Source organism: Danio rerio, chromosome 7 (assembly GCF_052040795.2).
Source record: "Danio rerio strain M-AB ecotype USA chromosome 7, GRCz13ab, whole genome shotgun sequence".
NCBI lineage: Eukaryota > Metazoa > Chordata > Actinopteri > Cypriniformes > Danionidae > Danio > Danio rerio.
In genome coordinates this window covers 63,819,520-63,841,670 of record NC_141027.1, presented here as the reverse complement: position 1 = coordinate 63,841,670, position 22,151 = coordinate 63,819,520, and the positions used below count along the sequence as shown (strand labels likewise).

The 22,151-nt window shown below is 37.4% G+C and overlaps 1 protein-coding gene across 3 annotated transcripts in view; it reads right to left on the bottom strand.

Annotated features, from left to right (window-relative positions):
• Nucleotides 1–1,864: 1,864 nt before the first annotated feature.
• The window catches only part of nwd2 (NACHT and WD repeat domain containing 2), a 135,716-nt gene continuing 115,429 nt past the window's right edge, over nucleotides 1,865–22,151 (bottom strand). For all 3 annotated transcript variants that reach the window (XM_087262021.1, XM_087262020.1, XM_087262022.1), the window contains 3 exons: nucleotides 16,044–16,194; nucleotides 9,598–10,187; nucleotides 1,865–8,082 (listed from right to left, as the gene is read on the bottom strand). In XM_087262021.1, coding sequence (XP_087118147.1) covers nucleotides 4,177–8,082; nucleotides 9,598–10,187; nucleotides 16,044–16,194 — 4,647 coding nt within the window. In that variant the 3' untranslated portion in view covers nucleotides 1,865–4,176. The remainder of the gene's footprint in view (nucleotides 8,083–9,597; nucleotides 10,188–16,043; nucleotides 16,195–22,151) is intronic.

Sequence of the window (22,151 nt, the reverse complement as noted above, 5' to 3'; positions counted from 1 at the left end):
TTCAAAGGGGTTTCTTTAAAATGATATAAAAAAATTTGCATTTACACCTCTGCATGTGGATTTGGGAAGCTTTAAATTTGGGTAGGCAAAATCCAGGCGGAAATCCCAAAATAGCACTGGGGTTTAAGAGGTTTAACCTCACCGAATGAGACCACTGAATGGTGGACACTATATTTTATCACAAGCCTATTCTTTGCCTATTCTTTTATTCTAATTTTGGAAACTGCCAATCAGATTTCAGAGATCATCCTCAATGTTCAGTTTTGACCTGTATTTATTTTTAATGTATTTGATTGCCATAAAGGTGTCAGTAAGTTTAGCCTGGTGCAATAAAATCAATCTGCTGTAGCTGACGCTACTGCTGTGTTGTTAATCTAGTGTAAACACACAATCCTATGAATTTTGTTGCAATGTTGTTGCAAAAAAAAAAAAACTAACATTTTTATCTTCTGTGGGTTATGGTTAAAATATGGTAGTTCTAATAGTTTAATAAGAATCATTTGATTTTGTAATTCGCCAAACGACCCCCTGTCATTGTCCCGCGACCCCCCCAGGGGATCCCAACCTCCACTCAGGGAACGACTGCCTCAGGCCCTGTTTACACGAACACATTTTAGTTTCAAAACGGCGTTTTAGAATAAAAACGATCCTTGTACAAACTGACATTTCACCAAGCCTTTGAACAACTCTTCGTCCACACTATACTGCTAAAAACGCACATCAAATGGCCACACACACACTCTGGCATGCGATGCAACATTGAGAGCTGTGCATGTTGGACCGTTCATCAAGGATCTGCCGCTGGATCTAATCTCACTAAATTTGTTAAATGTGATATTTATTTCATCTTGTTGTCTATATCTAATGACATATTCCCCGACTTTAGTCTTTTGAATATATTTCTTGTTCCCAGGTAACGTGTTTTGGCTGAGCGCAGAGATAAGTTAATATATTAATTAATGGAACCACATACATTCTGCACATTTGACTAATTGCTTGCATTTATTTCCTATAATGTATAAACTTATTGTTTGTTATACTTTTATAATGGTCATTGTTCATTATTAAAAGTGATATTCAGCAAAAGAGAATGTATGTTTCGTATTTTTCAATGAAAATGAAAGAGGCAGTTATGTTATAGGCTCCGATTTGATAAAAATATGGTGTCTCTTAAGTTGCTAATATAAATAGGCAGTTCCTCATATCATGTTTTCATTTTGTTGTTGAGATATTGAAACAACATAGCCAGAGTGATGTGAATTAGGTTATAAAGTACACAGTTCACTTTGAAGATTTACCCAACGTGGGAGTTTGTTTTCCATATTAAGCTTGTGAAGTCTGAACTTACTAGGAGGGAATACAAGACTGAACTTTGTTTAGGCTACTTAATATTGGGGAAAAAGCCCCAGTCAGATAGGCGAATGTCTGCAGCCACACCTCCATTTTCAGATGTCTCAGTTTTCTCCCATCCACACTGAAACAGAGCAGCAGCATTTTAAAATGCAAACCTTCAGCAAATCTTCTGCATTTTCAAAAACCTCCATCTTTGGCGCTCAAAAACTAGTAGTGTGGACGGAAGCCACAACCGTAGCAAAACTTAAGTTTTTTTATAACTAAAAAATATTAGTATAAACTGGGACTTAGACCACAGGTGTTTAACTCAGTTCCTGGATGGCTGCAGCTCTGCACAGTTTAGTTCCAATCCCATTTAAACACACCTGATCAAACTAATTGAGTGCTTTAGGCTTGTTTGATATCTACAGATAGGTAGGGCTGGAACTAAACTGTGCAGGGCTGTGGCCCGCCAAGAATTGAGCCTGACTCCCCTGCCTTATAATGATATATCCAAAGGACAATAATGCAATTTAAGAGGCAGAAAGAAAACATTTTATTACATTAAAATGTCCCATACAAACAAGGCATACACACTAAGTCATATTGCTTTCAGACACAATTTTTTTCTGCTATTTCTTTTTCCAGAATACTTAAACAACTTTGTAACAAAATGTAAGTACAACATTTATGAAAATATATATCTCTAAACAGGGATCTTCAATCTCGACAATACAAGTAATACAATAAACACATTCAATACCAGTATGTGAACTATGTTTTGCAAACATATGTAGTTAAAAGTCATTCAAGTTACATAACATATAATATACTGTTCAACTGCTCTCATATGGACACATTCAAATATACTCTCTAAAACTGGCATTCCTATATAATAGAGGACTTTGTCAATATCTTAGCAAAGATAATGCATCTTCTTTTTCATAGTTATGCTAGAAAACACAACAAAGCCAGAAAAGTCCAGAAAAGTAATGCGTAGGTCACAAACAACACCATTTAACATTCTGAAAACAAAACAAAATTATACTACTAAAAATGTAAAAATAAAAATAAAACTTTGGCAAATATCTATACTGTAGGTTTCAAACACTTCAGCGGGAGAAGCTAATCACACCTGAATACTGCTACAGGTTGTGGGTTGTAAATGGGCCTATATGTGTCAGTATCTCCAGAGGTAAACATACAATTTGACGGAATAGCCCTTGAGTTATGGAGAGGAGAGTCTGAATGGGGCATGGCTGATCGTGATGAAATTACTTTCGTTTGCGACATGCCAGTGACTACCCATAACTGAAGGCAAAAATTGTAGAGTGAGCATTCGTTGACACATTTTTCAAAGTCAAACTCGGCGAACAACCCGTTTAAAATAAAGTGCATCCACCAAACACTGCCATGGCAAACACCATTCATAAATCAGCCTTGTTCATGACAACATAGAATCTATTCATAAATATATTTAAGTCTTCTATAACATGAAATTACAAAGTATTGTTTTCTTTTTCAAGCACACATTCAACCATTACCTCACAAAGAACATGAGCTAACAATTACAAATACACATTTGTATAAGATGACCAAACTATTAAGGCGTAGATACTCTTGGTGAGATGCTACACATGAATCTCCAGTAGTGGTTTAGTCCTCAAATCAATAATCAACATTTGTAGCTTGGCACAAACAAAGAATTACACATTCTTTAAATGTAATGTCATTTCTAGAGTTAATCTCTTTTTTTAAGTCAAGTCAGAGTATGACCTTCTCAGAATCAGTCTGTCAGGCGTTAAAATAGAAATACTCGTCCCAGCATCGCCCTCAATAATGAATTTAAATAGTTCAGCAGTGGTCAGATATAAACTATCAAATAAAATGATTGATCAAAAACTAGAGGGACAGTAATTTGTGGCATTAAACATCAGGATGGCTTTAATTCTGCCTGTCATTTACAATTGCCACACCAGTCTAAAATGCATTCTGAGTTCATTAAGAAACTCGGGATGACTTCAGACTATAGTCTGAACACCTTAACACTGAAATATACTTCCCAAATGATCCTCATTGTAATGATTGTAATTCCAAATTAACCAAATTTGTAATAATTGTATGCTGAATGTTCATTGTATGCTGAATTATAATGATGATTATTTGTATTAAGTTATTTTTTTTTGTTTTTGTTTAGAAATTCCCTGCATTTTTTCTTCACATCAGTTTCTGTAACAAAGTAAAAGTTAAAATCCAGGCACTCACTTTGATTGCATTTAGCACAACGTAACATTTTCTAAGTAGTTGCACAAACTGCAGCAGCCAAAGTACATATGTACACATATGTACAAAAGTTTGATTTTAGTACAGTACCAGAGGACGCTAAGAAACAGACAGATGAACATTAAGAAAAACAAAAATGGCAGCAACTTTTATATGGCTAAAAATATATTACATTTTTCTATGCTTCTGTATTAAGTGACAGTATGGCTTATTCGACTGAATACATACAACATGGCCACACTGGCATACACATGAGAAGGAAGAACATATAATTGAGCCAACATGCCTGGCTTTTGGGATGAATGACATTTGTTTTAAATTATTTTGTTCCATAATATGATATCAATATCATGATGTACATTTTACGTGAAGTTGCTGATGGATAGGAGAAATCAAGGTGGCATTGCAGCTTAAGTGCAGCTTAATATCAATTGGCCAGTTGCTATGTGTTACCCAGAGAACTCATCTGTGCAGCTGAATCAAAGTTGATGTAAACAATAATCACTTGTTCCAAACCTGGCCTTGTTTCTTCTTGCCCATAATGTCCAACAGAGGGCAGTCTCATTGCAGCAGTTCAGTTTTCTTTGTGGGTGTGGTGGTCTCTGGCTCCCCACCATCAGACACGTTGATAGGACTGTCTCGAGAGAAGACCTCAGTGGATTCTCTCCACACACAGTCAGCAATGGTCTTGAAGGCATTGTTGCTACACTTGGGTCGTACTTTCTGTGAGGCGTTGTTAACAATTTGGCGACTGTTTGAGGTGGCGATTTTGATCTTCAGAGCAGCATCTACACGATCAACCACTGTATAAGTGCCAATGCTGCCATCCTCAAATCCGACAATGATGTTAAGTGCTCGCTGTGATAGGCACAGATAGGTTGGTGTTTTGTAAAGGGAACAGGTCCCGATACTCTTACCATCTGCCAGTCTCATGACAATCAGGCTTGAAACCACACCTGCATCATCATCTTCATCGCAGTTCCGGAAACAGATGTATACTAAGTAGCGTCCATCTCTTGAAAGCTTTTGCCGCCATATTATGCCAGCAGCATGCACCAGACGCAGCTTACCACTGTGTAGGTCTAGAACATTGATGTTCTCATCACCTTTTGAGACAATGCCCAATTTCCCATTCGGTGAAATTTGGAAATCTTCCAGGTTCTTTAAGAAGTTGTTGGGGAGTTGCACCCGTCTACATACTGACTCATCGGCAACACTCCAGATGAATACCGTTTCAGTGGAGGTGATGAAGACAACAAAATCTGGACTGTCAGGGATTAACTTGAAGTTAACAATGCTGATCCCATCATCACAGATAAACTTTTTGGAAACACTCCCTGACCATAAGCTAACAGCCAGCAGCTTATTCTTGTTTGCACCCACAAGGAATGTGTTTGCTGTAGTAATGAGGGCATGTTGAAGTGTTACCAGAATGTTGCACACCTTGTGACCAGTGGCAAGCCTCCAGACACGAGAGGCATTCTGCTCACAAAGTGACACAACAAATTGGTCATTGTGCGTGATGAGAAGCTGTGAGATTTTCTGGCCATTGATACGGAATATATTCTCACCTGTGGTCGTATGCCAGATGTACTGACTACTTTTATCGTCAGATGTCACCATTAGGTCACCTGATGTTGTCAGGACACAGTTCTCAACAAGTCCTTCATGTTTGAACACCATTTCAATGAAACCTGTGCTGTAGTTCCATTTATGGATGACTTCTGACCCATCCATGGTGTATACAAAATCCTCTCTGCCAGAGAGTTGCAGAATTTGGATAGGTTTTCCAGTTTTATCAATGTTCGACATGGCTGTTATAATGTCGATATCCCACACGGAAAGCACCCCACTGCTGGCCACAGACAGAAGCAAGTTATGGTGTGTTGATTTGATTAGCTTTACAATGGCTCCCGATATCTCTATCAAGCTGGCCATGCACTGTCCACTGTCTCTCCTCCACACAAATATGGATGATGTGTTCTCCATGGAGGCTATTATACTTTGGCTATTCTTGGAGAGAACAGCTGCCACAAACTTCTCAGTGCGCTTGGCCTTAAACTTTTCAGCCATCTTCCAAATTTTGGTGTCCAGAACCTCAATGCTTCTTGCTTTGCAGATTAGAATGGATCGCTGATCCTCTGAGAGCTCTATGCCCACCACCTCACTATCATCTCCTCTGCAGTCATAATCCTCCATTAGCTTGGGGTTTGTGATATCTTTGGTGCTCCATACGGAGAGACTGCCCTCATTGTCAATCATCACCATTTGATTGATTGTGTCTAGAATCAGAATGGACTTCACGAAACCACCTGAGAATTCAGAAGTCATTGTGGCAAGCTTATCCCCACTACCAAGGTGGAATATTGTGGTTGTGTTGAGGTACTGTCCACAGAAAGCATACATTCCATCTGGGGAACACTGGACACAGGTTACCTCATACCAGCAATGGAACTGATACAATGGCCAGCCGTACAGCAAATCAATCACACTGACATCTTTGCTTGCCTCAAGCCAAGCTAAGGCATGGTGGCTGGACAAGGTAAATCCATTAATGAATGCCACCCCACCAGTGATCCCACAGTGTTTGGACCCTTTGACCTCTACCTCAGACAACAAACAAGACTTGTGGTTGTCATAAATGAGCAGTGTATTTTTTGTAGTGGCCACTACCAGATATTTCTCATCAGTGGTTAGTCTAATTCCAAGAACAACTGACCTTGCTGTGTCTATCTGTCTTAGCAGCTGTCTGCTTTCAACATCCCAAGTGCTGACGGACCCATCTTCAAGAGCCACAATGACTATGTTTGGAGCTAATGTAGGCAGAGTCTCAACTATCTGCATGTAGCTAGAACTGAGCGGCAATCTCTCTGGACTGTAGGTCACATCCATAGAGGAGTGAAGTGGCACGATGGAGCAGTATTTAGGGCCGTCCTTGTCACACTCAAGCAGGAGGTGTCTGAGTTTAGGAAGGGATGTGACCACTGGAAGGAGCCTTTGCTGTAGTTCAGCAGACAGTGATGCTGGATTCTTTGTCACTTTAAGCTTTATACTGCGGAGTGTAGTTGCAAGAAACTTTAGCTCTTTTTCTTGCGTATAGCTGTAGGCTAGGTCAATGTCAGACAGGGCCTTGTCAAATTGCCCTATCTTTATCATAGTGTAGAGCCAACTGAAGTTCATGATGACACCATACATGAGATCATCTGTGCGGCCGCTCCTTGTCAAGTGGTATGTGAGCTCTGTCATCTTACGGTGGTTGACAAAGAAGATGTCCGGCTCCAGCAGATTACATTGGAACACCCAGGGTTGTTCAGGTGTCTGTCTGTCATATGAGTGCTTGTCAGCAGAAGCTTTGTCATGGCCATGAAGGCTCTGTTGGTTGTGAGGATTTCGATGCTGAGAGATATTCAATGAGGCAAAGTGATTATTGTCGCAGTGGAATATTTTCTTTCTGCCACCTGCCCATGCCCCAAGAAAGTACTCAGCCAAAAGGCTATGCATTTGATGCACGTCTTCTTCGTTACTGAGGTACAGCTTCTGTGCTATGAGATGTAGATGCCGATTTGCCCACACCATTAGTGTTACATTATGGACCTGACGCTCCACTAAATAACCTTCAAGTTCTTCTTTTAGCCGAGCTATGAAATCATAGGAAATACGCAGTGGGCTTTTGAGATTAGAGCTCACCATGATGTCCCCTAGGACACTGTTATCCAAAGATAAGATATCCTCTAGCTCCAGCTCAGTCAGGCCTGCCCGTGCCATTGTGATGTAGCCCAGTGCCCGAAAGACAAAGCGTGAGCCAAGCTTATTTTCAACTGAGTAGAAAAGCTGCTCAATACTTTCGTGTACTGTGGAACACAACGATTTGTCATCCACATCCTTGTGCGATCTCCAGTGAACAACCTCTCTGTAGATGAGGTTAACAAACATAGGAAGTGTACATTTTGCCATTGCCTCATTAACATATATCTGTTGGCCAGACGTCACCTTCCTTTTGACACCCAGAAGCTGCTGTTTAAGGGTCTGACTGCAAGCTTTGCGATCTCTTTGCATTAGTTCAACATAGGCTTCCTCATCATGTATCAGGCAACGCAGCTTCTGCAGTATTCCGTGCTTGTTGGGCAGGGTGGACACTACTATTCGAACTGTACGTGGCAGGTGGACCGGGAGCCACCACAGTTTTCGAGCCTCGTCTGCGTCTGACAACTGCTCCAAGGCATCTAGAATAATGACAAGAGGTCGGTGGAATGACGACTCCCCCAGCAAATTCACCAGCAGTTCTCTCATCTCCTGGATCTTGTTTGGTAAGAAATGGATCAGGCACCGATAGTTGATGGCAATCTGCTCACAGATGCTCTGCAGCAGGGTGCGGAGGTCAGTAGAGAAGTCAGTGGAACCGATGAATCTGACAATGACCACTGGGTCTGTTTCTGGTCCCATCTCTTTCTGTATCCATGAATAGGCCTAAACAAATGAAAATGAAACAACAGCTCAGAAATACAGAATGTATGTGCAGTTTACTGAATGTTCATTTCAATTATACTTTATTTATTTTAAATATGAAAGGCTCCACACATGTATGTTATTTTGTTTGTTAAAATTATGATATGAATTTAGTAAATTGGCCATTTGGAAACTGATATAACGTACCTATTATACACATTTTAAAACTGTTTAAAATTATCTTGTGACTTGGTGTTATAAAACACATGATTTAAAACCCAGGAACTGCTCTGACCTGATTGCAAGTATGGCTCTAGTAAACATATCTCAAATAACTACAGTCCATCCATTATTTAGTAGATCCATTGTGCACTAACCTTGACACCTCAGAGTGTGAGGAAGGAAAACCAAGAAGAATGACTGTATAGAAGATAATCAAATGCACTCCACAGCAATGGAGTCAGATTTCTTGTGCTGAAGATTTTCTAAATCAGTTTGAATCATTCTCTCATCCTCAACAACACCCCTCTCTCTCTCTCTTGGATGTGGTTAAAGGCTGCCCCCAGCTGTGATTCATGAAAACATGAAATATTATTTCTCTCTGCAGAGGCTGACAATTAATGATAAAATGTTCTTCTAAAGCTACGATTTTGAAAAGGTCTGCTGTGTGAGTGTATGTGCCTGTGTGTGTGATTAGCCTAGGGATTTGTGTGTCCAGATTGCTACATGAATGCATCAGCCTGCTCTTATTTGCTGTACTGTGTGGCTGTTAATACAGCACTACATTGACAAGAGCAGTGTAAAACATGCCAGTCGTACCAACCAGGAAATCGTACCAGATATAACAGTCAAGAGAATGATACACCCTTGTTAAAATTGATTGATTTTCATATATTTAGAACATGTTTCTTTAGTGTGTACTTTACACAGAAGGACAGTGAAAGAGAGAGAACAAGCAAGGACGAGGGAGTTAGTCAAGGTCCCCAGGCTCATCATCTGTGAACTAACATTAGAGGCTGAGGTCTGTGACGGGTTGCCATGGGTGACGGGAAATGTCAACACCACCCTTCCTCCTTTGTTCCTCGCCCCCAAACCTATCAACACTGTTGACTCTGACCATCAGCACATGACACACACACCCACACCTATAAGCCTGAAGTATTGACTAAAGAGGACACCGAACAATATCTAATATAAATAAAATTATTAAATGTCAACAACTTGTTTACGCTTACAAATGCAAAGATCTGTATGCATATGGGGATCTGCATAAAAAATGCTTTACGGTAGACAAATTCATGTAAGAGCTGCCAAAAATACCTTAATGTTAATTTGAATCTCATGCCATGACATCAGATATTAAGTCAGAGGAAGCAAAGAACAGCTTTAGGCAAAATCCAGACATCCCGCAACATTAATCTAACATGTGCCGGCATCCAGATGGCCTTAAAAAGCAGGTCAGTATGTTCACACTTGCTTTCCCTTTTTCTCTCTCCCCCCTCACACGCATACATGCATACCATACATGCTTTTCACCTGTTTTGCCACTTCAGCAAGTAACAAGGTCTTTCCAGTGCAGGGTCCTCCGTAAACCACTTGGGGAGTTATTCGACCACCTTTCGAGGGGTACAGGTACTCCTGGACTATATCCAAGGCTTCACTCTTGTACACATAAAAAGATGAAAACGTCTTGCACAGCGACAAATGTTGTATAATTTCATCATAGAGAGGATCTGTCTCTGTGTCAAAGTTCTGCTGAACCGTCGCCTGGATGATGTCCACCATGTCTTCATAAAACTGTTTACACAGACCTTCAACGTAATGGCTCTCTACCTCCTGCGAGTAGCCAAGTTTCATGTCACAGTGAGTGACCGATGAGTAGACTCGGAGATTGGATGCTGCCACCACCACCGGAATGAACTCGTCTCTGACCTTTAGCAGACGCTCGTAGGCTTCCTGGTTTCTCATGACACGGTCATCGCTCACCACAATGTCCATGTAACGTGCCATTTCGGGGAGTTTAGCGAAACGATCAAAGTTAGATATCTTCCGAATGTAACAAACACATTTTTTGAGAAAGGCTGGGGTCTGCTTGCCCAATGCGAAGTCCAGTTCATCCTCTAATGCTGCAGGACAGAAGACAACAGAAAGAGCATAATCATTATCCAGTTCTACAGTATATGGCAAGATATTTTTGTTTCATTTATGGCTTTCATCTGTCACTATTTTCTCCTAAAATACTTCAGTGGCACTTTCTGAAAACATGCTTAATTTGATGCCATGAGGTGAGCGCTTTTTCTCGCTTTTGCCAGGCCGAAGCAAATGATTAGATCCGTCTCTTAACTGCCTTGAAGAAGAAGAAAAAAAATAAAGCGATATGATCTTTAAATCCAGCCTCGCCTGGTTTTATCAAAGACCTCCATAGGAAGCGTTTCAGTGATAGCCTGCCAACCTCATGAGCTTAGTATCGCTCACTTGCAGCTTGTTTTGCAAACGAGAAGGGAGGGGGATGCAAAGATGCCTGTAAATCCCCCCACAAAAAGAGTTTTCTCAATCTCACATGTATTGCATTTACTCTGATAGTAATAATGAAAGCAGAAGCCACGCTAGAAAATAAATACTGTTTTGTTGACATTCTTACCATTAAAAATATATTATGGTTCCGATAAATTAATTAAACATATGCACATAGTTAAACAAAGTACTATCCAAGGACACAACTGTATCAGCAACTGTATCAATTTGCCTCTTTATAAGCTCTGATATGGGGCGTCACAGTGGTGCAGTGAATTGCACAATTACCTCACAGCAACAAAGTCACTGGTTTGAGCCCCGGCTGGGACAATTGGCATTTTGTGTGGAGTTTGCAAGTTCTCCCCGTGTTGGCGTGGGTTTCCTCCAGGTGCTTAGGTTTCCCCCACAGTCCAAACACATGCACTATAGGGGAATTGAATAAGCTAAATTGGCCGTAGTATATGAGTGTAAATGCAGGAATGTATGGGTGTTTCCCAGTGTTGGGTTGCAGCTGTAAGGGAATCCGCTGTGTAAAACATATGCTGGATAAGTTGGCGGTTCATTCCCGTGTGGCGACCCCTGATTAATAAAGGGGCTAAGCTGAAAAGAAAATGAATGAATGAATGAATGAATGAATGAATGAACAAGCTTTGTTATGGATAGAATCTCTCCAGTAATTGCATTTTATGGAAAAAAATTGTTACTGTCAGTCAGACATATTTATATTTTCTCTCCGATGACATCTAGGGTTGGGTATTGTTTGAGGTTATTTCAATAACGGTGCTAAATAAATACTTTCAAAATGGGACCAGTGGCAAAAAAGTGCCAGAACCAATACTTTTGAGCAACAAAATTAAGGTGGATAACTCTAGAAAAATCTTTTATTTGACAAAAGAATGTTTTAGTAATTTTAATTAAACAATAGAAATAAAGTTTAAAGTATATATCAATTCATATTTTATATATTTGAACTGAATTGCGTTAATATATTTCTTTTGATAATTTATTTGTTAACATGAATGCAAGATTTGCAGTATGTATGCAATGCTTAGTTTAAGCAAATTTGAAGAACGCGTTCATGCGTGTTGATGAATCTAAATCTGAGTCGCTCACCAAGTACACTGTACTGTATGCATTGTCTGCTATCGCTAAGCAACAAGAACAAATTTATTAAAAATAAAAAACCTGAAAAATCATATGTACATAAGTATTGCAGAGAAGCTCTAAATTAAGCTCAGGTACATTCTGTTTCCACTGATCATTCTTGAGATGTTTCAGCAGCTTAATTGGAGTTCACCTCTGGTAAATTCAGTTGATTAGACATGATTTGAAAAAAACGCATACACCTGTCTATATAAGGTCCCAGGGTTGACAGTGAATGTCATAGCATAAACCAAGCATGAAGACAAAGGAATTGTCTGCAGACTTCAAAGACAGGATTGTCTCGAGGCACAAGGCTGGGGTAGGTTACAGAGTTTTTTTTTGTAACTGAAAGTTCCTATGAGCACAGTGGCCTCCATAATTATTAAGTGGAAGATATTTGGAACCACCAGAACTCTTCCTATAGCTGGCCGGCCATCAAAGCTGAGTGATCAGGGGAGAAGGGCCTTAGTCAGGGAGGTGATCAATAACCTGATGGTCAATTTTTCTGAGCTCCAGTGTTCTTCTGTGGAGAGAGAAGAAACTTACAGAAGGACAGCCATCTGTGCAGCAATCCACCAATCAGGCCTGTATGGTAGAGTGGCCTGATGGAAGCCGCTCCCCACCAAGAATTTGCCAAAAGGCATCTGAAGGACTTTTACACTATAAGAAACAAAATTTTATGGTCTGATGAGACTAAAATTGAACTCTTTGGATTAATTGCCAGGCGTTATGTTTGGAAAAAACCAAGTACCGCTCATCATCAGGCTAATACCATCTCTACAGTAAAGCATGGTGGTGGGAGCATCATGCTGTGGGGTGGTTTTTTCAGCATCAGGAACTGGAAGACTAGTCAGGATAAAGGGAAAGATGAATGCAGCAATGTACAGAGACATCCTGAATGAAAACCTGCTACAGAGTGCTCTTGACCTTAGACTAGGGCGACGATTCATCTTCAAGCAGGACAATGACCCAAAGCACACCGCCAAAATATCAATGGAGTGGCTTCACAACAACTTGGTGAATGTCCTTGAATGACCCAGAAAGAGCCTAGACCTAAATCCTATTGAACATCTCTGGAGACGTCTGAAAATGGCTGTACACCGATGCTTCCCACCCAACCTGATAGACTTTAAAAGGTACTGCAAAGAGAAATGGGCAAAAATTCCCAAAGACAGGTGTGCTAAACTTGTGGCATCATATTCAAAAAGACTTGAGGCTGTAATTGCTGCCAAAGGTGCATCAACAAAGTATTGAGCAAAGCCTGTGAACACTTATGTACATGTGATTTTTCAGTTTTTTTTTTAGGTTTTTTATTTTTAATAAATTTGCAACAAGTTAAAAAAACTCCTTTTTCACATCGTCACTATGGGGTATCGTGTGTGAAATTTTGAGGATATAAATGAATTTAATCAATTTAGGAATAAGGCTGTAACATTAAAAATGTGGAAAAAGGTAAACACTATGAATACTTTCCGGATGCACTATATGTGTGCCTTTGATACACCCCTTGGTGCTTACCTACATCCTTGTCGCAGCACCAGTGGTACCAAAATTAGTCACCAAAATTCCTATGCTGATTCAGTCTGGTGCCTTGATTTTGGGGTTTTGGTTTTGGTACAGTGACATAGGTACCACTTAACATGTGTTTTTAATGTGGTTCATTTCATAACGGCTTTCACCTTAAATACCTCCATTGCATATATTCACCAACTATTTATTTATTCATTAGTTTTCTTTTCAGCTTAGTCCCTTTATTAATATGGGGTCGCCACAGCTGAATGTTTTACGCAGCAGATGCCCTTCCAGCTGCAACCTATCAATTTAGCTTACACAATTCACCTATACTGCACGTTTTTGGACTGGAAAACTGGAGCATCCGGAGGAAACCTACACCAACAAGGGGAGAACATGCAAACTCCACACAGAAATGCCAACTGAACAAACCAAGGCTCAAACCAGTGACCTTCTTGACATGAGGTGATTGTGCTACCCATTGCACCACCGTGATGCCCACCAACTATTTAAAACTGGTTAAAATATGCAATCTTTTGCATACAAAAATTTATTATTTGTATTATAATCAGTTTTAGATCAAATAACCTTAAACTTGATATTATGTCATTACATGTACAGTAACGTCTAATGTTACAATATTAACTGATCATAAGAGGACATAGGCAATCTGATCTCAGATCAACATTACGCTTTTATCGCTTGCATATGCTTTGTGAACATAGTTACCCTGATTAGGTTTCCTGTTCTGCAATAAATGTTCTGATAAATATTTTCTATGTAGTGATGTTTTTTTAATAAAGACCCAGACAATGGCACATCTGTCAGACATCAGAGAAAATCCACAAGCATATCACAGAAAAACTTGCTGATGCTTTGAAGTCAGACAGAAGACCTTAGTTTTAACGAAAGGCACCTCTGCAACTGAGATCAAATTATTATTGATGTAAAAAAAAAAAAAAGCCTCGCTTAGGGAAACCTCTGAATGCAGTTGTTTCATATCTCCTGCATGTCAAGATGAATACTTAACTGTATCAGTGATTGAATTATGAGCCCATGCTCCCAGAATGACATAAAAGAGCAAGCAGTAAATGTGCTCGTTTTCCAGAGCTGACCCACAGTCTCTAATGTAGGGTATGGTGATGAGACTTAACTGTATCATTGAATATTGGATTAACCTGAAAGAATTAAGTTTGCCTGATTAGATCACCTCTTATGCAGACTAATACAGGCTAATTTTAATTTAGGCACAATGACTTTCAAGAGCGGGATATAAATAACATTAGCATTCATTATGCGTTTTGAATATGATCTCTCTGTGAAGCCACAAAGGCACTGTATAAACTATGGCTCTGTTGCATGATTCAGTTGTTTTAATTATACATGTCATTCTACAGGCAAACAATCTACGCATCAAGAACCATTCAAGTGCTTAGAGCTAAATTGGGCTTTTAAACATCCTCAGATTTCCTTGATGTGGTTGACTGCTGCTTGGAAATTGCTTTTGACATTATGTTTTAGACAATTTGTATCAAGAAAAAGAAGGTAATTTTGTTTTTATCTGCAAAATACTGCAAAGTTTAGTTGCAAAATGTGAGACTTCGGAAAAGCCAGCCCTGCTTTGAGCCTTGTTTGTAAAATTATGAAGTGAATAAAAGACCAAGTTTATACTGATAAAATATCGAAAATTGACTGTAAGTCCAAAATTTACAATATTTATTTTGCTAGGGCACATTGCTATTTTGGTTGAACAATTAATCTGTGGAAGTTAGTCCACAGAAAAAAAAGGTTGTTTTGTTAAGACTTCACTCAAAGTCTTACAATTTACTTCCACATTTAAAGTGGTGATCTTTCTCTGTTGATGTCAGTTTAATGGTTTCAGCCACAGCAATTTAAACCATGACCCTCTTACTTTTAGTTTGCTATGCTCTTCGCTTTGAGGAAGTGATGCCAAAATGGAAGTTCCCTATAGGCCCAGTTCCTTACTCAATATTATGTTACAGTTGATAAGAAATCAACTTATGAAATAAAAGTCTCACCAACTTCCGGTTCCCTCGGATTTTAAAAATAAAACCAAACCACTCTTTCCCAATGTTTGGAAAAGTTAAGAAAAGGAAAAGCAAAGACTGTGTTTTCTCAACTTGGCACTAAACATGGTCTCTTGTCTTCAGAACCATTTTATGTTTATTCAGAAATAAACAAAGACTTTCTCCAGAAGAAAATAATATTATCAAACATACTGTTTCCTGATATGTTAAACATAATTTGGAAAAACTAAAAAAAAAGAAAAAGCAAAATAAAGGGGGGGTAATAGGTCTGACTTTAATTGAGCGTGTGTTTGTTTGTGCGTGTGTGTGTGTGTGTATAGTTACAACAAGCATTCATAAACTTGCTCATGCAGAACATTTTCAAGAGTTAAGATGCATCATTATCAGATAAACCTGGCCCTGGATGTCTTTCAGTATGTCAAAGGTCAAGAAAAATAGATTTCTCAGTTTTTTACACCTTTTCATAAAAAATAAAATAAAATAAAAAAACATTGTTTAGCACAAGATTATAAGTTTTCCATTCTACTGTGAAGTGAATTTTCCCAAAGTTAAAAAAATAAATAAATGAAAAATAGGCATGCTTTCATCTAATTGTTAGAGCAGCTGATTGTACTATTGGTAAACTAGTAACCAATTACATATCTTCATTCACACTAAAAATAGAAATGCTGTAAAACACATCACAAACCCTCTCAGGCATAAAGCTGCGTTAATTAACACTTGACATTTATTAGCTGTGTCTTAACTAGTTTAACAAGAGTTTACCTGAGCAGAGAAATTTCTTGGCTTGACCACTCTTCATGGTCCCCTTCTCCTGCAGCTGTAAAACAGAGGTTCTGAAGATCCTCTTGATTTCCTCTGAGACTGCCCTCCATGCCTTGTCGTTCTTTGATTTTGCTACGGTGTTTGACTCCATCTGTGGGGTAAAAGCACATATGGAATCATATCTTACATAACACTGGTTTGTATGTTAGCCATTTAAAAGATAAATCCCACAATCTTTACGTTTCCACTTGCAGTACAGTTCATTAATGCTTCTTTCATTTCTTTAAAAAGCAGTAAGAAATGCAGCATACAGTAGGTCTTAGTAGCTCTATTAAGTTAATCTATATTGATAAATGTCGTTACCATAGCTACTGCAGTTTTATGGGTAGATTTACTATAGCTTATCCCAGTGCAGCCCTCATTTGGTATTAAAAAAAAAAAAAGATTTACTAAAGACTCCAAGGAAAAGATTAGTGATGAAAAGAGTTTGACGAGCAGATTTTGTCAAAGCTTAATGCATATGCATTCCAAGTTCTCCTTTCAGGCACAAAATGTAAAGCAGAAAACTATCATGTGCAATATTATTTACTACAAAGTGTGCTGTAGTTGTATATATACATATATATACAGCATATATGTTATCTTATATGTGCATATAGGTTCATATATATATATATATATATATATATATATATATATATATATATATATATATATATATATATGTACCTCATATAGTTTCTTTCTATGTAGGTGTAAGGAGAAATCACTGAAAATAAAGAATGTGTGGCAAATGGGACAGTATTTCTTTCACTTGCGATAATCTATTTTGGTAGATTAAGAAGACATTATTTGGCCTTTACTGATTCTTATTTTGTAACTTTCACTAATTTGTGCTTCTTTTGGAAGATGAAAGTCATCTGCATGCCTCAATTTCTAGTTAAAGGACCAACTGCACTATAGGTTTTGCCTTATACTTCCACCTGTAAAGTTACAGTCACATTTCATTGATACTGTTTTTACAATTAGAATCCAACAATTTCAATAGAAATCCACAAAATCCGGAATTTCATTGGCAAACAAAAGATTTTCACATGAACATTTCAAAATGAGTTCATTTTGGTAGCATGAATTTGCAATGTTGATCTACAGAAATTTGCTTGGTTTGAATGTAAATGAAAAAATAGGTTTTTAGTGAATAATAATAGAGATGCTCTGATTAGGATTTTTAAAGCCAATACTGAGTACAGATTCCTTGTCATGATGATTGTAATGCTTTAAGTTTTAAAATGCACACATGCACAATACACATTGAGTACCTCTCAGTATGGTACTTAAGTGGAGATCTCTTATAACCTAAGAGAATACATTAAGGATGCTGCATTAAATCCATTAAACGTGTCTCTTACAGCAATTTAGTTGGGGCATTTCATGGCCAGAAGTAGCTTTACAGAAAATAATAGATAAAACAAAAAAAAAAAAATAATTGGAAAGAAAAATGGCAGACAATGCAGTTTGGAAACACTGCAAATTATGGAAAAAGAACTCAACATGACTCAAACATGAAAAATGTTTGGAATAAATATAGAAATCCTATAAATCCATGAATTCTTTACTTTAAGTAAATAGGTCTATAAATACTGTTTATTGCAACAAGTGTATTACAAGAAGTTATGTTATTAAATATTCATGTTAAAAAACAAATTTAATATTTCCAGCCAGGTTTCAGTGAACTTGCAATATTGTCAAAAACACAGAAGTTATTTCTGTTCTTATATGTAAAAAGGCCAAAATACATGCAACTAACACTAACTCTTGTGATCGGTTCATGAGATCGGCCAGGGGTGTGTTTCCAAAAACCATCGTTAGCTTAATGTGGGCAAGTTCTATTGCTATAGTTTGTTGATTTGGCATTTTCCAAATCCATCGTTCCAACAAACGTTCACAAACTGCATCGCAAACCTATACGCATAAAAGCATAATTCCTAGTTGTGTTCTATTCCCAGTTATACTCCCTATGCCCTATTAATTTAGAATATTCTAACATTTAAACTTGGAATGATTAAAAAAAGCATTAAAGCCATCTTTGTTAGGTGTAATTTGCTTTCAAATTATTTTTACAATTCAGTTTTATTGATCTTCATGTTTGCAATTGCGTTCCCTTCGCAGTGCAATTTGAGAAGATATATGCCATTTTGAACTCAGCTGTGGCTTATTATGAAAGCAATAAGTGACCGGTTATTTAAAAGTGGAATTTACATTATGTCGACAAAGCTTGTGAAAATAAATATATAGCATATGTTAATACTTTGATGCAGTGGTTTGAATGTGTCAAATTGTAAAAGTAGACTTTTTAAATAAATAAAATAAATAAACAATATCCTACTTAATAATAATAATAATAATGATAATTATAATAATAATAATAATAATAATAATAATAATAATTATTATTATTATTATTATTATTAATATTATTAAGTTGGTTTTTAAAAATAGCCTATACTGTAAATTAGTCCTACAACCGTTAACGATTTATATGATTTATATGATATTAAAATACATGTTATCTAAACAATTTTATATGTCATATTCTCAATAATATTTATAAAAGTAACGTTTACATATATTTCAATTAATTTGGAAAGCGAGTGCATGTTCTTACCAAAACTAATATCGGATTTTTTAAAATGTGAGTGCATGTAAAACAATAATTTGCACAAAAAATTCATTTTTTTTCTAAAGTAGTTGTCACTCCACCCCATTGAGATCTTCATTATTGGAGTTTTAGGTTATAACTAATGTGGTACAAATGATGGATCTGCGACAGAGAAACTAGGGGTTTGGGAAACTACGGTCACATTGCTCTTTCCCCAAACGATGCATCATACTATGATAGCTCAGCCACGAGTTACGTTGTCGTTTGGAAAACGCACCCCTGATCAGTGAGTACCGATCAAGTCATTAAATGTGATTATCGACCGATATCGATCTCTGGCCGATCGATTGGAGCATCCCTAATAAACAATAATATTAAATAGATAAAATGCAGTGTATCGAATGATTTAGTCAACATAACCTAGTGCATATAGTGTGAGATTTTAACATCTGAATCATATCTGTTTAGCTGAAATGCATTTATGTGGTCAAGTGTAAATGGAAGCGTTTTCAGGAATCAGATAGATCTGATCAGAAAAAAACAGGTGACCAAGGTCCACATAAAACCCACAAAGTTTTTGTGCATACGCCAGGTTTCACGCTCACGTTTGGATTTACTGACAAGTGTAATTAACGTGAGAAAGTGCGTTGGTCCACGGCAACTTCATGTCTGGCTTACGTGTAACTATTTTTTTTTTTATATTGGCAACTTTTAGAGGAAATTATGTTAAATTGCACACCACAAAGTACCGCACCAACACGTGAAAAATATTGCTATTCATTTATAATTGATAAAATGGGTTAATCGACACATTATGTGATTTGGAACATATAAAAGCATTTGCAAATGTATACAACCCTTCGTCTATGGCAACGGCAGTGTTGTCCTTATTAGAAGACATTGTCAATGGTCGAATCAGAGAACGCATTTTTTAGGGATCACAGTGATTTTCTAGCCCACAATGATGACTGGTTTATTAGCCATTTCAGATTTCCAATAGCTATCCTCTTGGAGCTCTGTGCTAAGTTGGGTCTAAATTTGGAATGGAATGGAAAGAGAGACAGCGAGGAGGCTCCAAGGTTGCAGGGTGCGCTATGGGTGGCTTCTTGGTGAGTGATGTATTTAAAGATATTATTCCAGCTAAGTTTTTTTAAATGTTATTTTATTAAGCATAATTTTTTAGCTGCATATCAGGAGACTGTGGTTATCCATTAAAGATGTGGCTGTTAACCCGCCTCAACAACCCACAAACTGACCAAGAGTGCAGATACAACGATGCCCATTCTCGTACTCGGTCAGTTGTAGAGTGGACAATTGGGCAGCTAGCTGAAATGTCGGTGGAGCTGCCTTGAGAGTGGAGGGGTGCTGCTATACCGCCCTAATAAAGTGTTCCTCTAATACATCTGTGTCTCCCACAGACACGGATACTACTTCAGACAGTAAAGTGTTGCCCACAATTGAGGCGACTCTCTCTTCAAAAGGTGTTAGTTCAGAATCCCCTGTTCCCCTGTGTTAGTTCAGCATCCCCTGCCTGTTCGGTCCGCACTTTGACGGTGCACCACTGTTCTCCTCTTAACCTGCACCTTTACAACAAACCATTTGTATTTTGATTCACTCACAGTGCGATGTTCAGACCCCACTGCATTAACTGTGACAGCTGAACTATCCCACTCTATTTTTTTTCTTTTGATATAAATTCCGGAGGACAAACTTGCAAATAAAAGTTTTTATCTGGTCACAATGAACTCTCACCTTCTGACCCTCCGATAGGAGTACCTTCAGTTCACATCCTGTGAAGTTTCTCTTCTTGCTTGCTTTTGCCATTGCTTTTTTCATTTGGGTTTTGCCAAAGTGGAGTAATTACCATATTTATACAGGGGAGGAGACATGGAGGGGTTTTGCGCTTGTGCATGTTGCGCTCAATTTCATGTTCATTCAGATGTACAAAGATAATATGCGTGGGATTCCGCGTATGCAGTGTTTCATACATCAGAATTTCTAACTGCATACGCACATTTACAGCTTTGTCTACACGCAATGTTTTAGTATTATTTTACTACAAGTCTTTGTACATGAGGCCCCTGATGTATAAAGTGCTGCTGAAGCAACCACACCTTAGTCTCTTAAGCAATATTTGCACTACTATTTACCTTATTAATTTAATATTTGTCTTATAGTAAGTCACACAGTCAATCATCACACATTTCACACATTTGTTAAGAACATGTCACTAAAAAAAACAGGTATTGTTATTTGTTATTATTTTAAATATTAGCCTAACTATTTTTCAAAAACCTATAATAATTTACAGCCAAATGGAACATAATGCAGGCCAAAATAATACTGATAAAAATTTTATGCTGTGTAATGTTTTTATAAAAAAATTTCACTGAATGCTGAGATTAAAACCAATAACTGGAAGATGTCTGGGTAACACTTTAAAATAAGTCACCATTAGTTAATGTTAGTTTATGAATTTACTGACTTGAACTATGAACAACACACGAAGAGTTCAGCTGTTAGTAGGTTCAGTAATTTCACATTTGTCGATAAATAGAGTATTTTCACTGCCTGTAATGTGAAATAACTTAACATAAACATACATGGGAGCTTGAGAAAAATGCTTGTTTTTAAGGAAATGTCAGATGGTATTTAGAGATTTTTGCTTCTGAACTCTTCACAATTTTTTTTTTTTTTTTACTTTGTTCATGTTAGTTAATGAAAATAAAATGGCTCATTGTTAGTTTTTGTTAACTCATGGTGAATTAACTAATGTTAATTAGTTTAAACTCTCACAGAGACACACACTCATGTATACAGTTGAAGTCAGAATTATTAGCCCCCATTTGATTATTATTAATATTTACTTTTTAAAGATTTCACAAATAAGGTTTAACAGAGCAAGGAAATTTTCACAGTATGTTTGATAATATATATTTTTTTCCTTCTGGAGAAAGTCTTATTTGTTTTATTTCAGCTATAAAAGAAGGTTTGATTTATTTTTTTAAAAACTATTTAAAGGTCAAAATTATTAGCAAATTTTTTTTCGATAGTCTACAGAACAAACCACTACAACAATAACTTACCAAATTAACCTATCCTGCCTAGTTAACCTAATTAACCTAGTTAAGCCTTTAAATGTCACTTCAAGCTGTATAGAATTGTCTTGAAAAATATTTAGTCAAATATTATTTACTGTCATCACGGCAAAGATAAAATAAATCAGTTATTAGAAATGAGTTATTAAAACTATTATGTTTAGAAAATGTGTTCAAAATGTTCTCTTCATTTCTTTCTTTCTTACAATAAAATAATCTTACATAGCAGCGGGTTTTTTTTTTCACAGCCAAGAATCATGAAACAAAATAAAACATGAAACTTTTCTTTCATGTCTAGAAATCTGTTTTGAACACTCAGATAACTTCCAAGACCACAGGATCATGGTGTAA